This window comes from Chanos chanos, chromosome 10, assembly GCF_902362185.1.
Source record: "Chanos chanos chromosome 10, fChaCha1.1, whole genome shotgun sequence".
In the NCBI taxonomy this organism is placed as follows: Eukaryota; Metazoa; Chordata; class Actinopteri; order Gonorynchiformes; family Chanidae; genus Chanos; species Chanos chanos.
In genome coordinates this window covers 30,022,665-30,040,450 of record NC_044504.1, presented here as the reverse complement: position 1 = coordinate 30,040,450, position 17,786 = coordinate 30,022,665, and the positions used below count along the sequence as shown (strand labels likewise).

Below are 17,786 nucleotides of genomic sequence, written 5' to 3'. Positions count from 1 at the left end.
CATCGCCTTTTTCTATTGGCCGACGCCCTCGAGGAGGCGGGCCCTAGGCAGGAGTGTTGGGAAGTGAGAGTATCAATGTCAGACAGTATTTACTCAGCAGAATTGTTGCAACATCCACTGATAACAAACGACAGGTAAAGTGACTGGTTGCCATCGCAAAACTTATGCTTACTGAAACTGCTGGAACATAACACAGTGAGGACAACGTCATATCGTTCTCAGGTATGCTGATCCGTTGATATAGAATGGTTTGTATCATGAAGCCGTTGTTAGCTTGCTCGGAAACGTTATCGATTGTCTAAAATAAAGAAGCTTTCATATACACATCTCATGCACAAGCTGTATAGCCGTGTACCTGAATTGGATGCCACCTGGTGTGTGGCCATTTAATGGAAATCGATTGTTAAGATGCACTCATCAAAGGAAGGCCCAAAGTTGTTTACAGTTTTGGAGGACAAATTTGTACAACTTGCAAGGGGTGTAGCAGCTTAGTGCTGGAGCTTTCAGTCTTGTTATGTACGTTTGGAAGCATGGGGGTTGTTCTGACTCGTGTTTTCCCCTTTGCAGGAAACATGAACTCTCTCCCGAACAGCGTTTTGTCGCTATGCAGAAGATCCAGCAGCGTCATACGCGTTTTTGCCAGTCCTTCCAGTTTCCCAGTTGCTCGCGGTATCGACAGCCCTGTTTCCAGTACAACAAGGATATGTCACTCCAGCACGAGCGTCAAAGGTAGCGTCAGCACCAAAAAGCGCGGCTACGATATCACGAGAAACCCGCACCTGAATAAGGTAACACAAATACAGGCGACACTCTAAGTGATCTTGGATAAGGCCTAAATAGTGCTTCTTTAGGGGACTACTCTGAGTTTCGAGAGAACTGAAAAGGGGAGGAAAAACTAAGGTGTCCAGGGTTGAAACGATGAAAGAGGCTGCACGTGTCTAAATATGAATTGCAGTGAATCTTCATGTTAGTTTTATTATTATGCTGCCAGTAATATCAAAGTTCCCGGAGATAAGGTGGCACTGTTGGATGTCTCCCAGTGAGCCAGGTGCAAGATAGTGTGGCTGAGATGCAAACACAGTTCGATACAATGACTCAGTAGGCTTGGTTGAAAGCAGAGGTACATCGTAGCAAATCAGTTTGTTTTTATGTCTTCCAAATCACTGACAACTAGCTTAGCTCATTTTATAGGTCATGTTGCCTTAGCAACGTATTATATGAGGGTGACAGAAAACAAAATTCCCAAAACAGAATGGCAGAAGGTTTCTGGTAGCAACAGCTGTGCAACAGACTGTACACCTTGAAACAATGTCCAAGAACAATTCAGTGCATGCCATGATCCCACGCAAGTCAAAGATGGTCAACATATTGTGTTGATTCCAAAGCTGCTTCCGCAAATACTGTCTTACACTGGCATTGCTGTAGAAGGAAGGACTTGATTCAGTATTTTGGACGGCAGTTATATCGGTCATAAAAAATGAGTTTTGCTGAGCAGAGCACTTTCACATGTACAGTACGTCCTGTTTTGAACACATTTTTTTCCTGAAGAGCTGCAGATGTCCTGTATTTGGAAGAGAGAGAAAGACAGCAGGAACTTTTTACATTGAGTGGGAAGGATTGTTTAAGAGAGAATTAGAGCCAGTCAGAAGGTGTGATGAGGGCCAAACATGGGTGGATGGTAAGTTAGACATGCTATTGGTGGGAAATAAATAGAATCAGCATGTGGTGTGCCCGTCCTCTCTTCTGGGCATTTATCCAGACACAGACTGTATGGAAGTGTAATTGTATCTATTTGTGTGGAGTTCGGTTGCTTGCCAGCATAGTCATGCTTGGTTGGGGTTCACAGGGGATGGCATTCACCCTGGAAGAAAGGTTGCAGTTGGGCATCCACGGTCTTCTGCCGCCTTGTTTCCTGTCTCAGGATGTCCAAGTGCTCAGAGTAATGAAGAGTTATGAGACACGGAGCAATCCCCTGGACAAGTAATACCTTTATATGAGACTCTGTCTTCTGTAAATACACAAACAAGCACATTGACAGTGGCTAGTGTAACATATAAGTACAAAGCAATGTCCATAGCCCTCATGTGTCCTTTTTCCCTCCGTTCTTCTCTCATTCTCTTTCTCCCCTTCTTTCTCACTTTTTCCTGTCAGATATATTTTGCTCATGACACTCCAGGACAGGAATGAGAAGCTTTTCTATCGAGTGTTGACCTCTGACATTGAGGAGTTTATGCCTATAGTCTACACTCCCACTGTGGGCCTGGCCTGTCAACAGTACGGCCTGGCTTTTAGGAGACCGCGGTAAGACAAACGCACACTTATATAGACGCACGCATGCACACACAGACCTTAACATTCACCTGCATACACCTGTTACAACAGTTATGTCTTGAGTATTTCTACTCTTCTCTCTTTGACCAGTGATGTATTTGAATCATTAGTATCAAAGTTGTTTCCTCAGTGTTCTAGCCAGTTCAACAGTTACTGCAAACTCACAGTATAGCATGAATACACACGCGTGTCAGATTATGACATGAGAGTGATTACCAGAGTGTACAAGGATCAGAATATAACACGCTTATGCTGGTGATTACACTAATGCACACTCTCATAATCACATGCACAGCTGGCAGACTACTGTTAGACTGTTGTATTGATTATGTTAGTATGAGTTGATTTACTGTTCTGTCTCCACCAGAGGGCTTTTCATTACCATTCATGATAGAGGCCACATTGCCACCATGTTGAACTCGTGGCCTGAGGAAAATATCAAGGTATGGGATGTTGGTGGAGCTCTGTGGGTGTATGCATATGCTGGGTCACTAAAGGAATAGGGGATGTGACTGAGTTAACATGAAACTGTAAATATTAAAGGCAGACATGGAGGAGTGAAAAATGTCATTACGTTTGTGTGTATTGTTTAGGTGCTTGTGTTAGCATGAGGACCAGTTTTTTTTTTGTTTGTTTTTTTTTTTATAAGGATATAAATATCTTAGCTCAGCTGGGGAGATTCTCTTGTCAGCTCTGAACTTTTTTTTTGGCAATGTTTGGTTTCTTTTGTAATTCTTTCGGTAGAGTTAGATTGTTAATCTTTAGTCAAAGTAAAGTAAAAGTCAAGGGAATGTCCCCACCAGGATATGAAGACAGTTGTGTGTGTGTGTGTGTGTGTGTGTCTGTGTGTGTTTTAAGGCCATTGTGGTAACAGATGGAGAGCGGATCCTTGGCCTTGGTGACCTGGGCAGCTATGGAATGGGCATTCCAGTGGGCAAACTAGCTCTTTACACGGCATGTGGAGGAGTGCCCCCCCAGCAGTGTCTGCCTGTTTTATTGGATGTGGGGACAGATAATCAGGTGGGGTGGACTGTTTGCTACTGACCTGTCTCCCTACTGAACTTTTTCAGTTGACAAGGATGAACTACCAGCATTCGATGGTAGTCGCAGTGACCCCGATGGCCCCATTTGGGAGAGAAGCTTTCATCAAATTCGGATTATTTTAACATTTCTGAGTCTTTAAAACACCAAATTTTGTATATTATGTAATGTTAAATTATATTAACTACCTAGCATTTTCACCTATTATACAAGTTATACAAGCATTGCTCACCTGTTCATCCACCTCGTAATGAAACACATCTGCCTTAGTTTACAACATTAGCTAATTTTGTTAGCTAGCAAAATGGCATAACGGGTACAGTGTGTTATCTGCTGAGCGTTAAAGCTCATCTAATTCCCAGTTCTAATGATTTGACTTATCTTAAGCTAATTTACTGTGATGACCCCCAAATCTCGATGGTGTTATGCCACAGATATTTCAAGATACAAAGGTTTAGGTTTGTAGACACAAGCTACTTGTTCATACTCTTGGCACTATCTGGAATCTTAGTCACACACACTCGAAAAGAGGTTGGGGTTGATACAGAGAGTGTGTGATAGGGCTCAACTTTGTGTGTGAGTGTGTGTGTGTGTCACAGGTTCCATGGCAACCCTGGATAACCAAGTATGTGTAGGTTCTAGAAAGAAGAATACCTAGGCTGCATTGAATTCTTCCATATTCTGACTGTGACCAGTGACAGAGCAGAAGGAACGTTGTATTCGTGCTTTTGATACAGGCACTTCTGAATGACCCGTTGTACATTGGGCTGAAGCACAAGAGAGTGCGAGGAAAGGAGTATGATGACCTCATCGATGAATTCATGCAGTCTGTCACAGACAAGTGAGTGACAAACTCAAATACAGCGTCTCCACATTAGAATGTGGAGACACTGTCTGTGTACTTTGCTCGCCAGTGCTAAAACTGCTGACCATCTTGATTGGAGATAATTTATGAAAAATGATGGTAGATTTTTATCATGTTATCTTGTAACGTAACTATGGTGTCCAGCTGCATGATTTGAGAAGCAAAGTTAAAGTCAGCTATCTGTAAATTTTTATAGCACTTATTTCAGAATCTCTATAAAACTTAAGTGCCCTGTATTACAGGTATGGAATGAACTGTCTGATTCAGTTTGAGGACTTTGCCAACAGCAATGCCTTCCGTATACTCAACAAATACCGAAACCGTTACTGCACCTTCAATGATGACATCCAAGGTATCTATGATTGCCTCTGTATCAAAGTCGAAAGAAAGGGAGGGAAAAAACACCAAAAACTTTGAACTGTTTGAGGACTTGAAGTTGTTCTTATTGGCATTCTGTGATTTCCGGTCATGGTTGTCTGGCTTTAATGCACACATCAACATTTTTTTTTTTGCAGTCCGCTTCAAGTGTTTATCCACCAGAAAAAAAGATTTCCTGCAAATAGTTGTTGACATGCACAGAGGCACATTTACCCAGTCTGCCTCTGCTTTCCTTTGAAGTCTAACCTCTGTCCCATTCTTTTTTGTGTCTTTCAGGCACTGCTTCAGTTGCTGTTGCTGGAATCCTAGCTGCACTAAAGATCACCAAAAACAAACTTTCGGACCACACCTTTGTGTTCCAGGGAGCAGGAGAGGTATTTAGCAGACATGACTGTAATTTAGGTCTCTTAATAAAGATACACAGATAGCTACAAGAGGCTTGCCTGTAAGCCAGTGTGTGCCAATTCTACAGGTCTACACTATTTGTTAAGTTTTCTATGAGATTACTTATACTGAAATTGTTTCGTGTCCCATGTCAAATGAAGTGATGAAGGTCTTTAGAAATGTTGTGGTCACAGATCATTGAGATGGTAGTAAATAAATAACAGCAATGGCAGTGAATGAATAACTGACTTTAAAGTAAGGTTTGGACCCCATTGTCCTTGGGTAGAGTGGCTATTTTGAATCGAACCTGTTTAGGATTCGGGAGAGTGACTAGTCTGTGTTGATCTTGTGACCAGGCTGCATTGGGCATTGCTCACCTGCTCATAATGGCCATGGCCAAGGAGGGTGTGTCCCACGCAGATGCAGTCAAGAAGATCTGGATGGTGGACTCCAAAGGACTTATAGTCAAGGTAGAGCCCCCCCCCCCCCTTATGATTAGATAATCCATGTCTGTGCCATGTCCTGAAATGGAACGTTATGTAGGTGTGTTGAAGTACATATATAGTATATATCTTAGATGGGCTTTTTTATATTAAAGAATGTAATGTTTTGCTTCCCACACTAGTTCAAAAGATAGCCCAGAAGACTGACTAAATAATAGCCTGACGTGTCTTTAGCTCAAGGTTGATTATAGCTTGTTTATGTAATGTAGGGGTCTGTTTTTACCAAAGCCTTTTTTCATTGTGATCGAGGAGGCTATATAGTATACTTGACCACTGTATATAGAGATTACCATTGTCTGTCAAGGTCTGGCATAGGATGTTGTTTGTTTCATTCAATCCTCAGGGCAGAAGTCACCTGAACCATGAGAAAGAAGAGTTTGCCCATGAGCATCCACACATTAAGAGCTTGGAGGAAGTGGTGGCAACCCTCAAGCCCACTGCCATCATCGGTAAGGGGTATGGGGGTGATGGTCTCCTCTGCAACACCTCAACCCCTAACCAGTCATTTATGTTTTAACGATATTCAGTCAATTCCCGAAGACTTATAAACTAGGCCACATCTAACAGCTAGTGAAGTTAATCTGCCTTAAAACTTTTATACACAAAGGGCCAAAGTGAGTCTCACAGGACAATATGTTTATTCAAAAAAATGACTCATAGACTCCTTTGTGTGGTTCCACCACATAGGTGTGGCGGCCATTGGTGGAGCCTTCACTGAGAAGATCATTAAGGACATGGCCTCTTTTAATGAAAGACCCATCATCTTTGCTCTCAGCAATCCCACAAGCAAGGCAGAATGCACTGCTGAGCAGTGCTACCAACTGACTGAGGTAACACACTGCTGCAATTTCTCAGCTCTATCTTTGAGTTTCTACTCGATGCTACATGAATGCATACTCAGATTCTACCATGCAAACATTGGAAATCCTCCTTGCAGGTGGGTGCTACAGTAGTGCTGGCTAACGCTTGACTGTCAGATGGCGATCTCGCCAACTTTATCCTAACATATTATGTTGTCCCGCAAAGCTTATGAAACAATTGAGTGAGGTGAAATTGAGCGTGTTTACTGAAGCCTTCTGTTGTTTGTGAATCTCAGGGCAGGGGCATCTTTGCCAGTGGAAGTCCCTTTAAGAAGGTCACCTTGGCGGATGGACGTACCTTCTACCCCGGCCAGGGTAATAACGCCTACGTGTTCCCAGGAGTGGCGTTGGGGGTGATTGCCTGTGGGGTGCGCCACATATCTGACGACATTTTCCTCACCACAGCCGAGGTAATCCTCCACAACGTGGACACATGTACAGGGGAAAATGGTACAGACAGTTGGATACAAACATCCACTGAAATGCAGTTGAAGACTTTTTGACTTAAACATAAACGACATGTAATTTTATAAACAACGATGTTGTAATGCAACAAAAACAGAAGGTCAGCCTTAAAGAAGTCATTTACAAATGATAATGTGGTTGCCACATGACATGAATAACGTAACATTGGCGATTGGCGAAATACAGTGTTACCATGCTTTTACATGAGCATAAAAATGATTGCGTTTATTACCACAAGCAAATGGAGCCGCCAGTATGAGCCCCTCTGTTCTCCTTGAGAGGAGTTTTGGTTTTTATTATGATGGTAGTTTTTATGGTCATAGGTTGTTTTTTTTCAAGTGTATTGAGTAGGAGTGTACTGGCTTTGCAGTGAAACTAAAAATTGTGGTTCTGGTTCGGTTCTCACTCGAGAAAATATATGCACCGTGCTTATCATGCAGTGCACTTGTCTTTAACTGAGTGGACAAGTAAATCAGCCTTAAGGACGATATGGACTGAGTAACCATTTTAAACAACAACCTAGCGTCTTAGCGTCAGTACTTAGACCATAAATAATGTTATATTGGAAGATATAAATTCACATAAACAAATAAACTGGATCTAAACTGTAGGGTTCTCTGATCCAGAACTTGTTTGTTTTTTTTTATACAGAAATAGCCATGCTGAAAAGGGTTAGAGCGGTCAGTCAGTATTTTGCAGTTGTTATGTTTTTGCTGTTATTTTATTAATGAAGCAGCTTAAAAGAAGAAGAGCCATAAAATAACTATTGCTCAAGTTTAGTTTTCCTCCACCATTTTCTAAACGAAGAATTTTAAAAGAAAGGTACTGAAGATTCTCACTCATTCTCGCTTTCTGTAGACCTGTTTTGCTGTTCTTATCAGGTTTGTTTTTTTTGTGTTAAATTTGTAAATATTCAAATGAAAAAAGACAAAAAAACTAATGTTACTTCAATTTTCTTTCAAGCCAAACCGTGGTACAAACCGAATCATGGCCCAAAAAAACCGAAGTACTAAGTGAACAGTGAATAGTGTAAACTGTTACACCTGTAATATTAAGTGAAGATTTTATATCACTTCTTCAGGCAATTGCAGATATGGTGACAGAGGAGAACCTGGCAGAAGGGAGACTGTACCCTCCTCTTAGCGCCATCAGAGAAGTGTCCTTCAAGATAGCAGTGAAGGTCAGAGCTTTTATTTAACACCCTCTCACCCCCCACCCCCTCTTATGCACAGCACCTGACCACACACAAACATGCACATACATATAACCAACCAAACATATCACCCGCTCTGTATGACACTTTGTCATTTCTGTTTAAGATTTGTTTGTTTTTTTCAGAAGCTAGCATCAGAGAGGGTCAACTTGTACCCTGTCTCACGTTCCTGACGCTCATATTTTTTTCCTACTCCTCCCTCGCTCTGTCTTTTTTCTGTCCTCTAACTTAGATTGTGGACTATGCCTATAAGGAGGACATTGCCTCCTGGTATCCAGAGCCAAAGGACAAAGAAGCCTTTGTATTGTCCCATGTCTACAGCCCTGACTATGACTCCTTCTCCTTAGACACATACAGTTGGCCCGAGGAGGCCATGAAAGTGCAGGACGTGTAGAATGGGGCTTTTGCTGCGTCCCTTGTCTTCTGGGAAGAACCTACATATCAGCCACAAACATGTTCGTTCTATCACTCTTTCTGTTCCCCATGTAAGCTCATCACCAGCTAATTTTTTTTTTTTCTACAGTTCATGGTTTTGGCGCCCCCTAGACATTTCTCTTTCTTACTGAGCGAAAAAAAAACAATAACCATATTTGCTCATTCACGATGTCAGCATATGTCTAAATAGTTTATTTATGATAAAGGAAGAAAAAAATTGGGTGAGACGGTCAAATCCAAGACACTGTCCATTCACACGCAATGCATTTTTCTCTGGTTTCTTTGGGAGAGGAGGGGGCACTCTTTGAAAGTTTATAACTGAATTCCTTTCTTCTGCTCTTCCATGACACCCCCCCCCCCCCCATTGTCGCTATAAGTTGTTCAGAGAGGACTCCCATCCGAACCATAACACACTCCCACTTTTTTTTTTTCCTTTTGAGAAATCATCTAGTTATCATCCAGTTTTCCTCCAACATTGCACGAATCACTCTTTCAGCTGAGATGTGAATCCCAGGAAATTTTTAAGTGAGGTTATTTTTGTGCCACGACTGCCAGAATGAACTGATAAAAATAAGATGAATGTTTGTATACCGAAGAATCTTGGGGTTTTAAAGTAGCGCCACAACCGGCCTAGTGTCAAGTTAAGTAATTTTTAGTGTGTGTCTACAAGTGCTGTTTTTGTTAAAGAGTATTTCCTGTTAAGTTATAAGGGGTTTGCCAAAGTGTCCTGAATGGAAGCATCTGATACCAGACGCAGAGTGTGTCAAGTGTAGTAAATGCTCACCATTTTTCTGGCTTGGGAAATTCCAGTTGTTTGTATCCAGAGTCCTTCTTAAAGCCAGAAGGTCATAGTTATCAAATGCTTCTTTATCCTTAAATACATTCATTGCAATTTGACCAGCTTTGCCTATCTTTCCTAATCCTCATGAATTGAGTCCTTGGAGTGCTGCACTATGAATGAGTTCTGTTTTGAGATTGTGAAGGGAAATTTATTGTTTCAAATAAACAATGTTAACACAATTTGTGTGAGCATTTTAAATTAACATACAAGTGAAACATTCAAACCATATGTTGAGGTCCACGGATGTGACAGGGTTCATTTCCTTCATGATACCTTATCCATTCTATGTACTGGTAACAGCAGTGACACTTATCCCAGTAGTCATACAGGGGACTGGTATTAGCTCTGGTATAGGAACATCAAGAGACTTAGATTAGCTACCCTGGTGTCTAGTTGAGCACCTATGCTTTCATAGCACATGTTTACCCATGTCTTATGTGTTCCCTTATGTGTACTTCAGTGTTGCATTAAGTGTCCACCGATGTCACAGTAATGTTACATTCTCACGTGTACTAATTGTCTACCCCTCTTGAACTGAACTAGGTCCGCAGGAACAATATGTCAGCTGTGTAATCTGCTCTTGAATAATATGTAGGGAATCTAAAGCCAGGACCAAGCAGTGGGTAAACCAGGAGTAACTACTTTTGACCACTGGATGGCAGTATTGGCCAACGGACAAACCCATGTTTTCACCTTCCTCATGTTTCAGGAGTTCATCATTTGCAATGGGCATAATTACTGAAGCATATATGAAATTAGTCCAAAACCTTTAATTATCATACATTTTCTTGAAGACTTATTTCCTAACTATTTATAAAACGGCTCTGACATTTAGTCATCTTATGATATTAAGAGGTATCAAATCTTTTATAAGGGTTTTGATATCACCTTTTGGAAATTCTGAAATAACAGATTTTGGAAACTTTACATCAGGTTGTTTGTAGCAGTTTGACATGTCATTTCAAAACTGTCACTTGCAATGGAAAACTTAAATGGAAACTTTTTTTATAGCAGTTTGACATGCCATTTCAAAACTGTCACTTGCAGTGAAAAACTTTAATGGAAACTTTATATCAGCGTTTTTTTGTAGCAGTTGTGTACGTCTTGAGTATTTCCATATCCGTTAGGAGTGTTACCAGAGTTAATCATTGGCTAATAAAAGACCCAGACACTGAGATGCCAGTTTGCCATGCAGTTGTTCCGGGATTAAAATAGATCAAATATTAAAACATTTGCCATAAGTACCCTCACATGAGGATTTCCCACGTGCAAGATCTCTGAAACCCTTCTCTCACACATACATGAACAACAAATTTCACTTGCGCACGAGCATGTGGAACACACATGCATAGGGTAGTTGCGTTATTTCCATCAACCCCCCCAAAATAGGAAAATTACAGTTGAAGCCTGAATTTTGATAACTTCAAAAAGAAAAAAAAAAAATATAAATATTTTCCAAAAATCCTATATGGGGACAAAGATGATGACATTTTAGTCTGACTAGGATGTGCGAAGAACAAAATGACTTCTAAATACTGCTGTCAAAAAATACTGTAAATTCGATTATATAGCCGAATTGTAAACAAAAACAGACATTCGATTGTAAAATTAATATTCTATTGAGGGGGAAAAGGCAGCACTACCGCGGCTGTCTGCCTCATGAGTTCTCGCGTGGGCCTGGGCCGCTGCACTGAATGCACTACATGACGGACAAGAGTCACACAACTTCGCTTTCACTGATTGAAAATGAAGTGTAGGTCAAGCTGAAACGAGCGAATAATTCAACAGAACCGTTTTGTAATGATGGCAGAGACGTCACAACCCAACTCGGCCGCAGAGAGAGTGATTTGCACTCTTAGCAGTCTAAACAGCCCCATTTGGAAATACTTCGGGTTTTGGTCAGTAGACGGCAAAATTGTGGAACGTCGGGATAAAGTTGCATGTAAGCTACAGTTGGCCTACCATTCCAACAGCTCAATTGGAGCGTCGAATGTCCGTTCTACCGTAACCTAATCATTTTATTTGTTTATTTGGTAATGTGTAGGTATGTAGATCATTTAAAAGACATGTTTATGCAGAAATGAATATACCTATACAGGTAGTTATGTCTCTCGTTGTATTGGTTTGCCCACTTATGGACATAATGCGCAAAAATAGATTGCATACAATATGATGTTTCGAAACTATGTTTTTATTTTATTTATTTTTTTGTAAGAATAATCGACCGTCATTTTCTGGCCAGTTTTGACAGCGTTACTTCCAAAACGCGTAAGTAGTTTTACGCTTTACGTTTTTGTATGAGCGGAAGGTATTCAAGCATTACACTTGTATTTTTAATTGGACAAAGGTGTAAAATGCATAAAAAGGAAAACAAAAACAATGAAGCAACGTTTGCTCTTGCATAAACGAGGGGTCAAATGATTTGACGCGACAAATGGACTCTCATTCAATATTTACGTTAAAAAAATACTCGCAGAACGTGTGCACTATTGCCTTTCCGATAATCCGTATAGAAAAGATAAGAAAAATCCTCAAATTATGATAAAAGTGGAGACTAAAACAGACCTAAAATGGCGACATGTTGATTACTAAATTAAGTATGATTTTGTTTTGACAAAAATGATCAAAATGGCAAGAAAGTCCTTTATCACGAGAAGAAAATGATTACTGCCGACAAAGTAAACCAAGGTGGCCAGAGACTATAGCCTTGTCGTAATTGTACCTTTGCAATTTCCTAGATTGTAATTTCTAACTCCTTTAGCCCACAGGCCATTCTCACCACAGCGGATAAGGCGACGTTTTTCTCGTCAACTTTGTCTTTCCTGCTTTCTATTTAATCGTTTACCTAGTCTTGTAGTATTGTGAATAATTCGCGACAGCTCGCAAAACAAGCTTTGTGGGTTGAAGAGGGCGTGATGCAGTAGGCTACATACACCCCAGTTAAACCCAGCCAAAACATTTCATAAAATGATATCATAAGCTTCTCCAGGAAAACATTAGTCAATCATGACAAGGGAACAATTCGTCATCCAAAAACCTGGAATTTTTTTTTTCTGTAATCCGATGAAGACATAAAACAAATAGTAGATTGACCTGCATGGTCACTGTTCAGCCCACAATGTTTATTTTGATTAAAATTGTGTTTATTTACGAGTTTTCCAAATTCTCACTGAAACTGCTGGTTAAACGAGAACAGAACATAAATTATAGGATATGATAAAGCAATCAGTTAAGTAAATAATGTTTTGATTTCTCCTAGTTTTCATTAATTGAACGACCAAGTGCACACATTCGACCATTCTTAAATGTTTGTGTGTTTACATTTCACTTAAAGCCTTCACAAATCAACTTATTTTTCTCTTTCAAGGAGAGAAAAAAACATAGAGAAGCAAATAATCCCCAGTTATTGGCTTATGGTGTGTTTAAATGACAAAACATTTAATGGAAATTGGTGAGGTAAAAATTTTTATATCTCTAATTTTTAAATACTTTTGGGTTAGACCATATTTAATCTCTAACAAACAAAAACACTGAGAACATCAGCATTGCTCACATATAATAATTTTGTCTGACAAGAACTGACAGCCCTCCAAAGATAATATTTTACACAACATAATATAATTCATACAGTACCAAATTGACATTGAAACAAATGGTTGTTTCTCCACCAATTTCTGTTCATTCTTGATTAACCCAAGTTGTTCATAAAAACTGACAGTTTTGGGGCAGTCTTGGCTCACACAACTTGATTTGTCAGCTATCACAACAATGCCATCTCTTCTGTTTGTTTATTTATTTATCTATTTATCTATTTATCTATTTAGTTGTCTTCTCTCCGTACATGTTCACGTTTGTATGAAATAACTGTTACTTGGAAATGATGGATTGCCATCAATCTTCAAGTCATTCTGCTGAATTTAAGTCTGCTCCCCAACTGCCTGACATTAAGGTTTTTTTTTTTTTCATTTCTAGCTTTAGCTGCTTTATTCAGGTGAAATTCTCTCAGTTTCTTATAGGATAGTTTAAATTTTTTTTGCCTGAGCAAAAAGGTTTTTAATTGAAGATTTATGCACATTGAGAATTAAAATTCATCCACTTAGAATTCATTTTTCCAGTCAGTGTCTTTTAGAAACTTCCCCTCTCTCCACTCTCATGCATCATACACATCCAGTACCCTCCCTATATTTTTTTAAAGCTCATCTGATTTTAGATAATTTACATTTACATTTATTAATTTCTCAGGTGTTCTCATCCAAATTCCACATAACTAAACAACTTTGACCAAATGCAACAAATCTTGCCAATAGCTGGTGTGTTGTAGAATACAAGGACTAACATCATTACTTATTTATGGGAAAGATTTGGAACAGACCTCTTGAATTTGTCGTGCCCCTGTTGCACAATCTTCTAGCGTCAGTTAATCGAACAGCCTGATTCCCTTTGTGACTGTTTAATTAACTTGACTGCTCATTTCCAACTTTTTGATCACTGACAGGTTATCAACAGCTTGTTCAGTCAATCTGCAGTAGATCTCAAAAGTGTAGCTACACACTCAAGAGGGCACAAAGTAACTCTCCCCTACAAGAAGTGGTACAATGTCGCATATGCACACCATAACACGCCAATATCGCCGAACGACAATTTAACCGTGCTGATAAGGATAGCCAAAATAGGTCGAAAAATCACATAAGTACTTTGTGCAACTCTCACTGGCATCTCTGTGCAGGGTGATCTATTGGTGAAAATGCCGCAGCAGCAGGGTTCTGCGGACCGGCAGTTACTGCTGTTATTATTTTCAAAGCAAGAAGTTCAGTCGAGGGGATGTTCCTCGCCCCGCCCTGTTTTGCATATACTGGTTCAAATATTTCAGATTCCATAGAATATCACCTAACTAGTATAGCTAGTGTGACTAGTTTAGTACGTGCTGTTTTCACATGGTGGCCTTTTACATGGTGTATTTATATACACTGTAAAACATTTCATGTTGATTAAACTTAAAAACCTAAGTTTACCTGCTGCCTTGAAAACATGAGTAAAGTCAACTTGAAAAATACCATTGTTTCAATTCCAAAACTGTTGAAAAAGTTGATTTAACTACCAAGCATTTGTTTTCTTCGCATTGTTCTTTACGTTTTCGATATTCATTTAACTTTTGGTCACTTCTTGCTTTAACTTAATACTCTGAGTTAAAACAATTTATTATTTTTCATTAGCCATGAAAGAAAACTTTCCTTATCTTGTCAAAGAAACACAGATTTTTGCACTCCTTTAATGCACAAATTTGAGTAACCCGACTGCATTTATATTACTTAACATTTTAAGTTAAAAGGATTCAAACTTTACTGGAAATGAACACCTTTGGAATTCAGCTTTTAAGAAATAGCTTAGACGCGGACGTGCAAGAAAAGCAATAAGACATCTCAGGTCATTGGAAGTCTTGCCACCACCTTTCGTTCTGTGATTATTTAGAAATTTGACACTGCATCACCTCATTTGCCATTTACTGCTCTTAACACGATGCACTGGGCTTATCTGTCACGGTGACTGCGCACATTCTGTCATTCACACACACTGTTATTAAGTTCAAAGCTCCCTCTAAACACACATATATACAGCCCAGGCTGTAACATTTTTACACTTTAGGAGAAAACTATGCTAAAGAACACTAAGACAGTAATAACCCATAAATCCCTAACCCAAGAACTTCTAATTATTACATAAACTCACCGCTACAGTACATATATTTGAACATTACACATGAACTTAAAATATTGCTATGTGTTTACCAAACACTCTCACACTCTGTATGTATGTATGTATGTATGTATGTATGTATGCATGTATGCATGCAGTAGGTGATTTGATCTTTTAATTGGGGGATGGCTCAATGGTCACTGACACTACTCCATAGAATATATAGGGGGATGGCATGTTAACAAGGGGGATGCATTTTGGTCATTTTGCTAATGAGGGTGATGGCATCCCCCCTCATCCGCCTGCAAAGCACCTACTGTAAGTATATGTGTTTCATGAAGATTCCTTAAGAACAAAATGATCATATTATCAAACAAAATGGTTTCATCTCCTAACAACAGTTCATTCACTTGTTGATGTAGTCAGCTGTTGTTTACCACAAAGTATATTTTTGTTCGCATTGGAGTGCTATCTATATGGCTTATCGATAGTGGATAACTGGTAGATGATTTCTATGCTTCAGCCTTGTTTGGTTTAAATAAAAGAAAGTTTTTCTCATTCTCACACAAGTCGCATTTTTTTCTTAAGCACCCAACCCCCATCCTGCTTTTTTTCTGGCTTTTTTTTTTTTCAACAGATTACTTACAAACATTCGTTCAATGAACACATATGCTATAGCTCTTACAAAATTCTCAAAGAGTCAACACAATGAATTACTGTAAGTTTAATTTTTGAAAACTCACACAGTTGAGTTCAATATCTCAAACTTGTCATAGCACTTTGACTGAAAGAGAAGAAATAAGTGGGCATAAATAAATGAAGTTTTACAGTGTACAGGAAGTGGAAGAAGTAGAAATTTGAAACAAGAAAGACAAATGAATGCCTTAAGGGCAACATAACCTGTTTTCCCGTGATAACAAAGTAATATTCATGTGGACTGTGCTTTGCTGCATGACGTGTAACCAGTTACCTGCAGAAGGAGCAGGTGCATGTCAGCGCGCTCTCAAACCTGTAGAAATGGCGGAACCGTTCTATGCTGCATTAAGGGAGAGAGTGATACCATGCTCCCCAGACATCGTTACCTTGAATGCCATCCCGCACTTGACAGACCACCTCACCGACCTATGAATTCGCTCTTACGGGAAAACAATGTAACGTTTTCCCGAGATATCGAATTCATTATGTCATTATCACGGGAAAACAAAGTTTCGTTATTTCGTGGTAATGACCTGAATAACTCGACATCTCGAGAAAACAAAGAAAAATAACACGTTATCACGAGAACACGGAATCAGAATTAAAATGTAAACTGATGGCATCTTAGGGCTTCCATAATTTCCTCATTTAATGCTGCAGTGGTTTCCTAAGTAACGTTATAGCACAGCTGTTGCATAAACGCAATTCCAAACCTGGAGTTGTGGCGAACTCAATGGTCTACTCACTGGACATCTTGCTGTGATCTGTCACTGACCGTCAATTGACTAGTATAAATGCAACGCCTGGGCCAACGTCACCCCGCGTTCATTTGAACTTTCAGCAAAAGTGACGGGAAGTCTCTGTCCATTAGTCTATTTTTTCCTATTAAATTCAATAGTGTAAGAAATAACAATAAATAATCTTAAGATTTTTTTTTTATTTGCAGCTAACTCATACATTTTTATGATTATACTGGGTGTGCCAGCTTTAGATTTAGATGCCACAGGCACATCCGAGCACCTCCGTGGCTACGCTAGCGCACAGAACATGAGAAGATTGCTTGATCTAGATCCAAATCTCCTTTCCTTTGTTTAAACATTGTGGATACCCACTATCTCCTGTTCTGAATGTGTTTTCAATCATTGTAACTGTGCACTGTTCTTGCTCATTTTAAAACAATAAAATAGGCTGCCTGTCAATGACAGACCAGTTGCTCTAACTTCTTTGATAATAAAGACTTTTATCACATCGCCTTAACGTATCTCAAGGCCGTAACTACAGTCATGTGAAAAATTTAGTACACCCCATGGAAATTGTTGACTGTTTCAACATATTTGAACAACCAAACATTTGATCCTCTTTGAAATAGCGCCTATTAATAAAGGTGATATACTCCAACAAATGATACATAAAATTCACATTTTGTAGTCATTTTCATAATTTAAATCAATCAAAAAAAAAAAAAAAAAAACAGATCACAGATCAGAAAACAAGATCTAAAGCGCTCTCTAAGGCCTTTAGAAAAAAGGTTGTGGATGCCTATGAGTCTGGCAAGGGATTTAAAAGATCTCCAAATTATTTGAAGTAAATCATTCCACTGTAAGGAAAATCATTTACAAGTGGCGCAGATTTCAAATGACTGCCAATTTGTCCAGGACTGGCCACCCCAGCAAATTCAGCCTGAGAGCAGACCATTTGATGCAAATAGAAGCCTCCTAGAACCCCAAAATTCCATCACAGGATCTGCAGGTAACTCCTGCAGCTGGTGTCAAAGCGCACGCGTCTACAATCAGAAAGAGATTGCACAAATTTGATCTGCATAGGAAGCGTGCCAGGAAAAAGCCTTTGCTGTCCAAAAAGAACATTACAGCAAGACTACAGTTTGCCAATTAACACAGAGGCAAAAACCAGCCCTTTCGGAACATTGTGCTCTGGACAGACTAATCAAAGAGAGTTGTTTGGCCACAGCAACAGTAAACATGTTTGGCACGGACCAAAGACAACTTTTCAGGAGAAGAACCTCAAACCAACTGTGAAGCACGGTGGTGGAAATGTTATGGTTTGGGGTTGCTTCGCTTCC

General features: G+C 39.6%; 1 protein-coding gene across 1 annotated transcript; it reads left to right on the top strand.

Moving 5' to 3' along the window:
• Window positions 1–131: 131 nt before the first annotated feature.
• me3 (malic enzyme 3, NADP(+)-dependent, mitochondrial) lies at window positions 132–8,441 on the top strand. The gene is made up of 15 exons (XM_030786405.1): window positions 132–222; window positions 568–788; window positions 1,847–1,980; window positions 2,152–2,301; window positions 2,699–2,774; window positions 3,190–3,351; window positions 4,110–4,213; window positions 4,480–4,589; window positions 4,892–4,989; window positions 5,356–5,469; window positions 5,846–5,951; window positions 6,190–6,332; window positions 6,599–6,772; window positions 7,909–8,007; window positions 8,273–8,441. The coding sequence occupies exons 2-15, from the start codon at window positions 573–575 to the stop codon at window positions 8,432–8,434; spliced, it is 1,848 nt and encodes a 615-aa protein (XP_030642265.1). The 5' UTR covers window positions 132–222; window positions 568–572; the 3' UTR covers window positions 8,435–8,441.
• The last annotated feature ends 9,345 nt before the right edge of the window (window positions 8,442–17,786 follow it).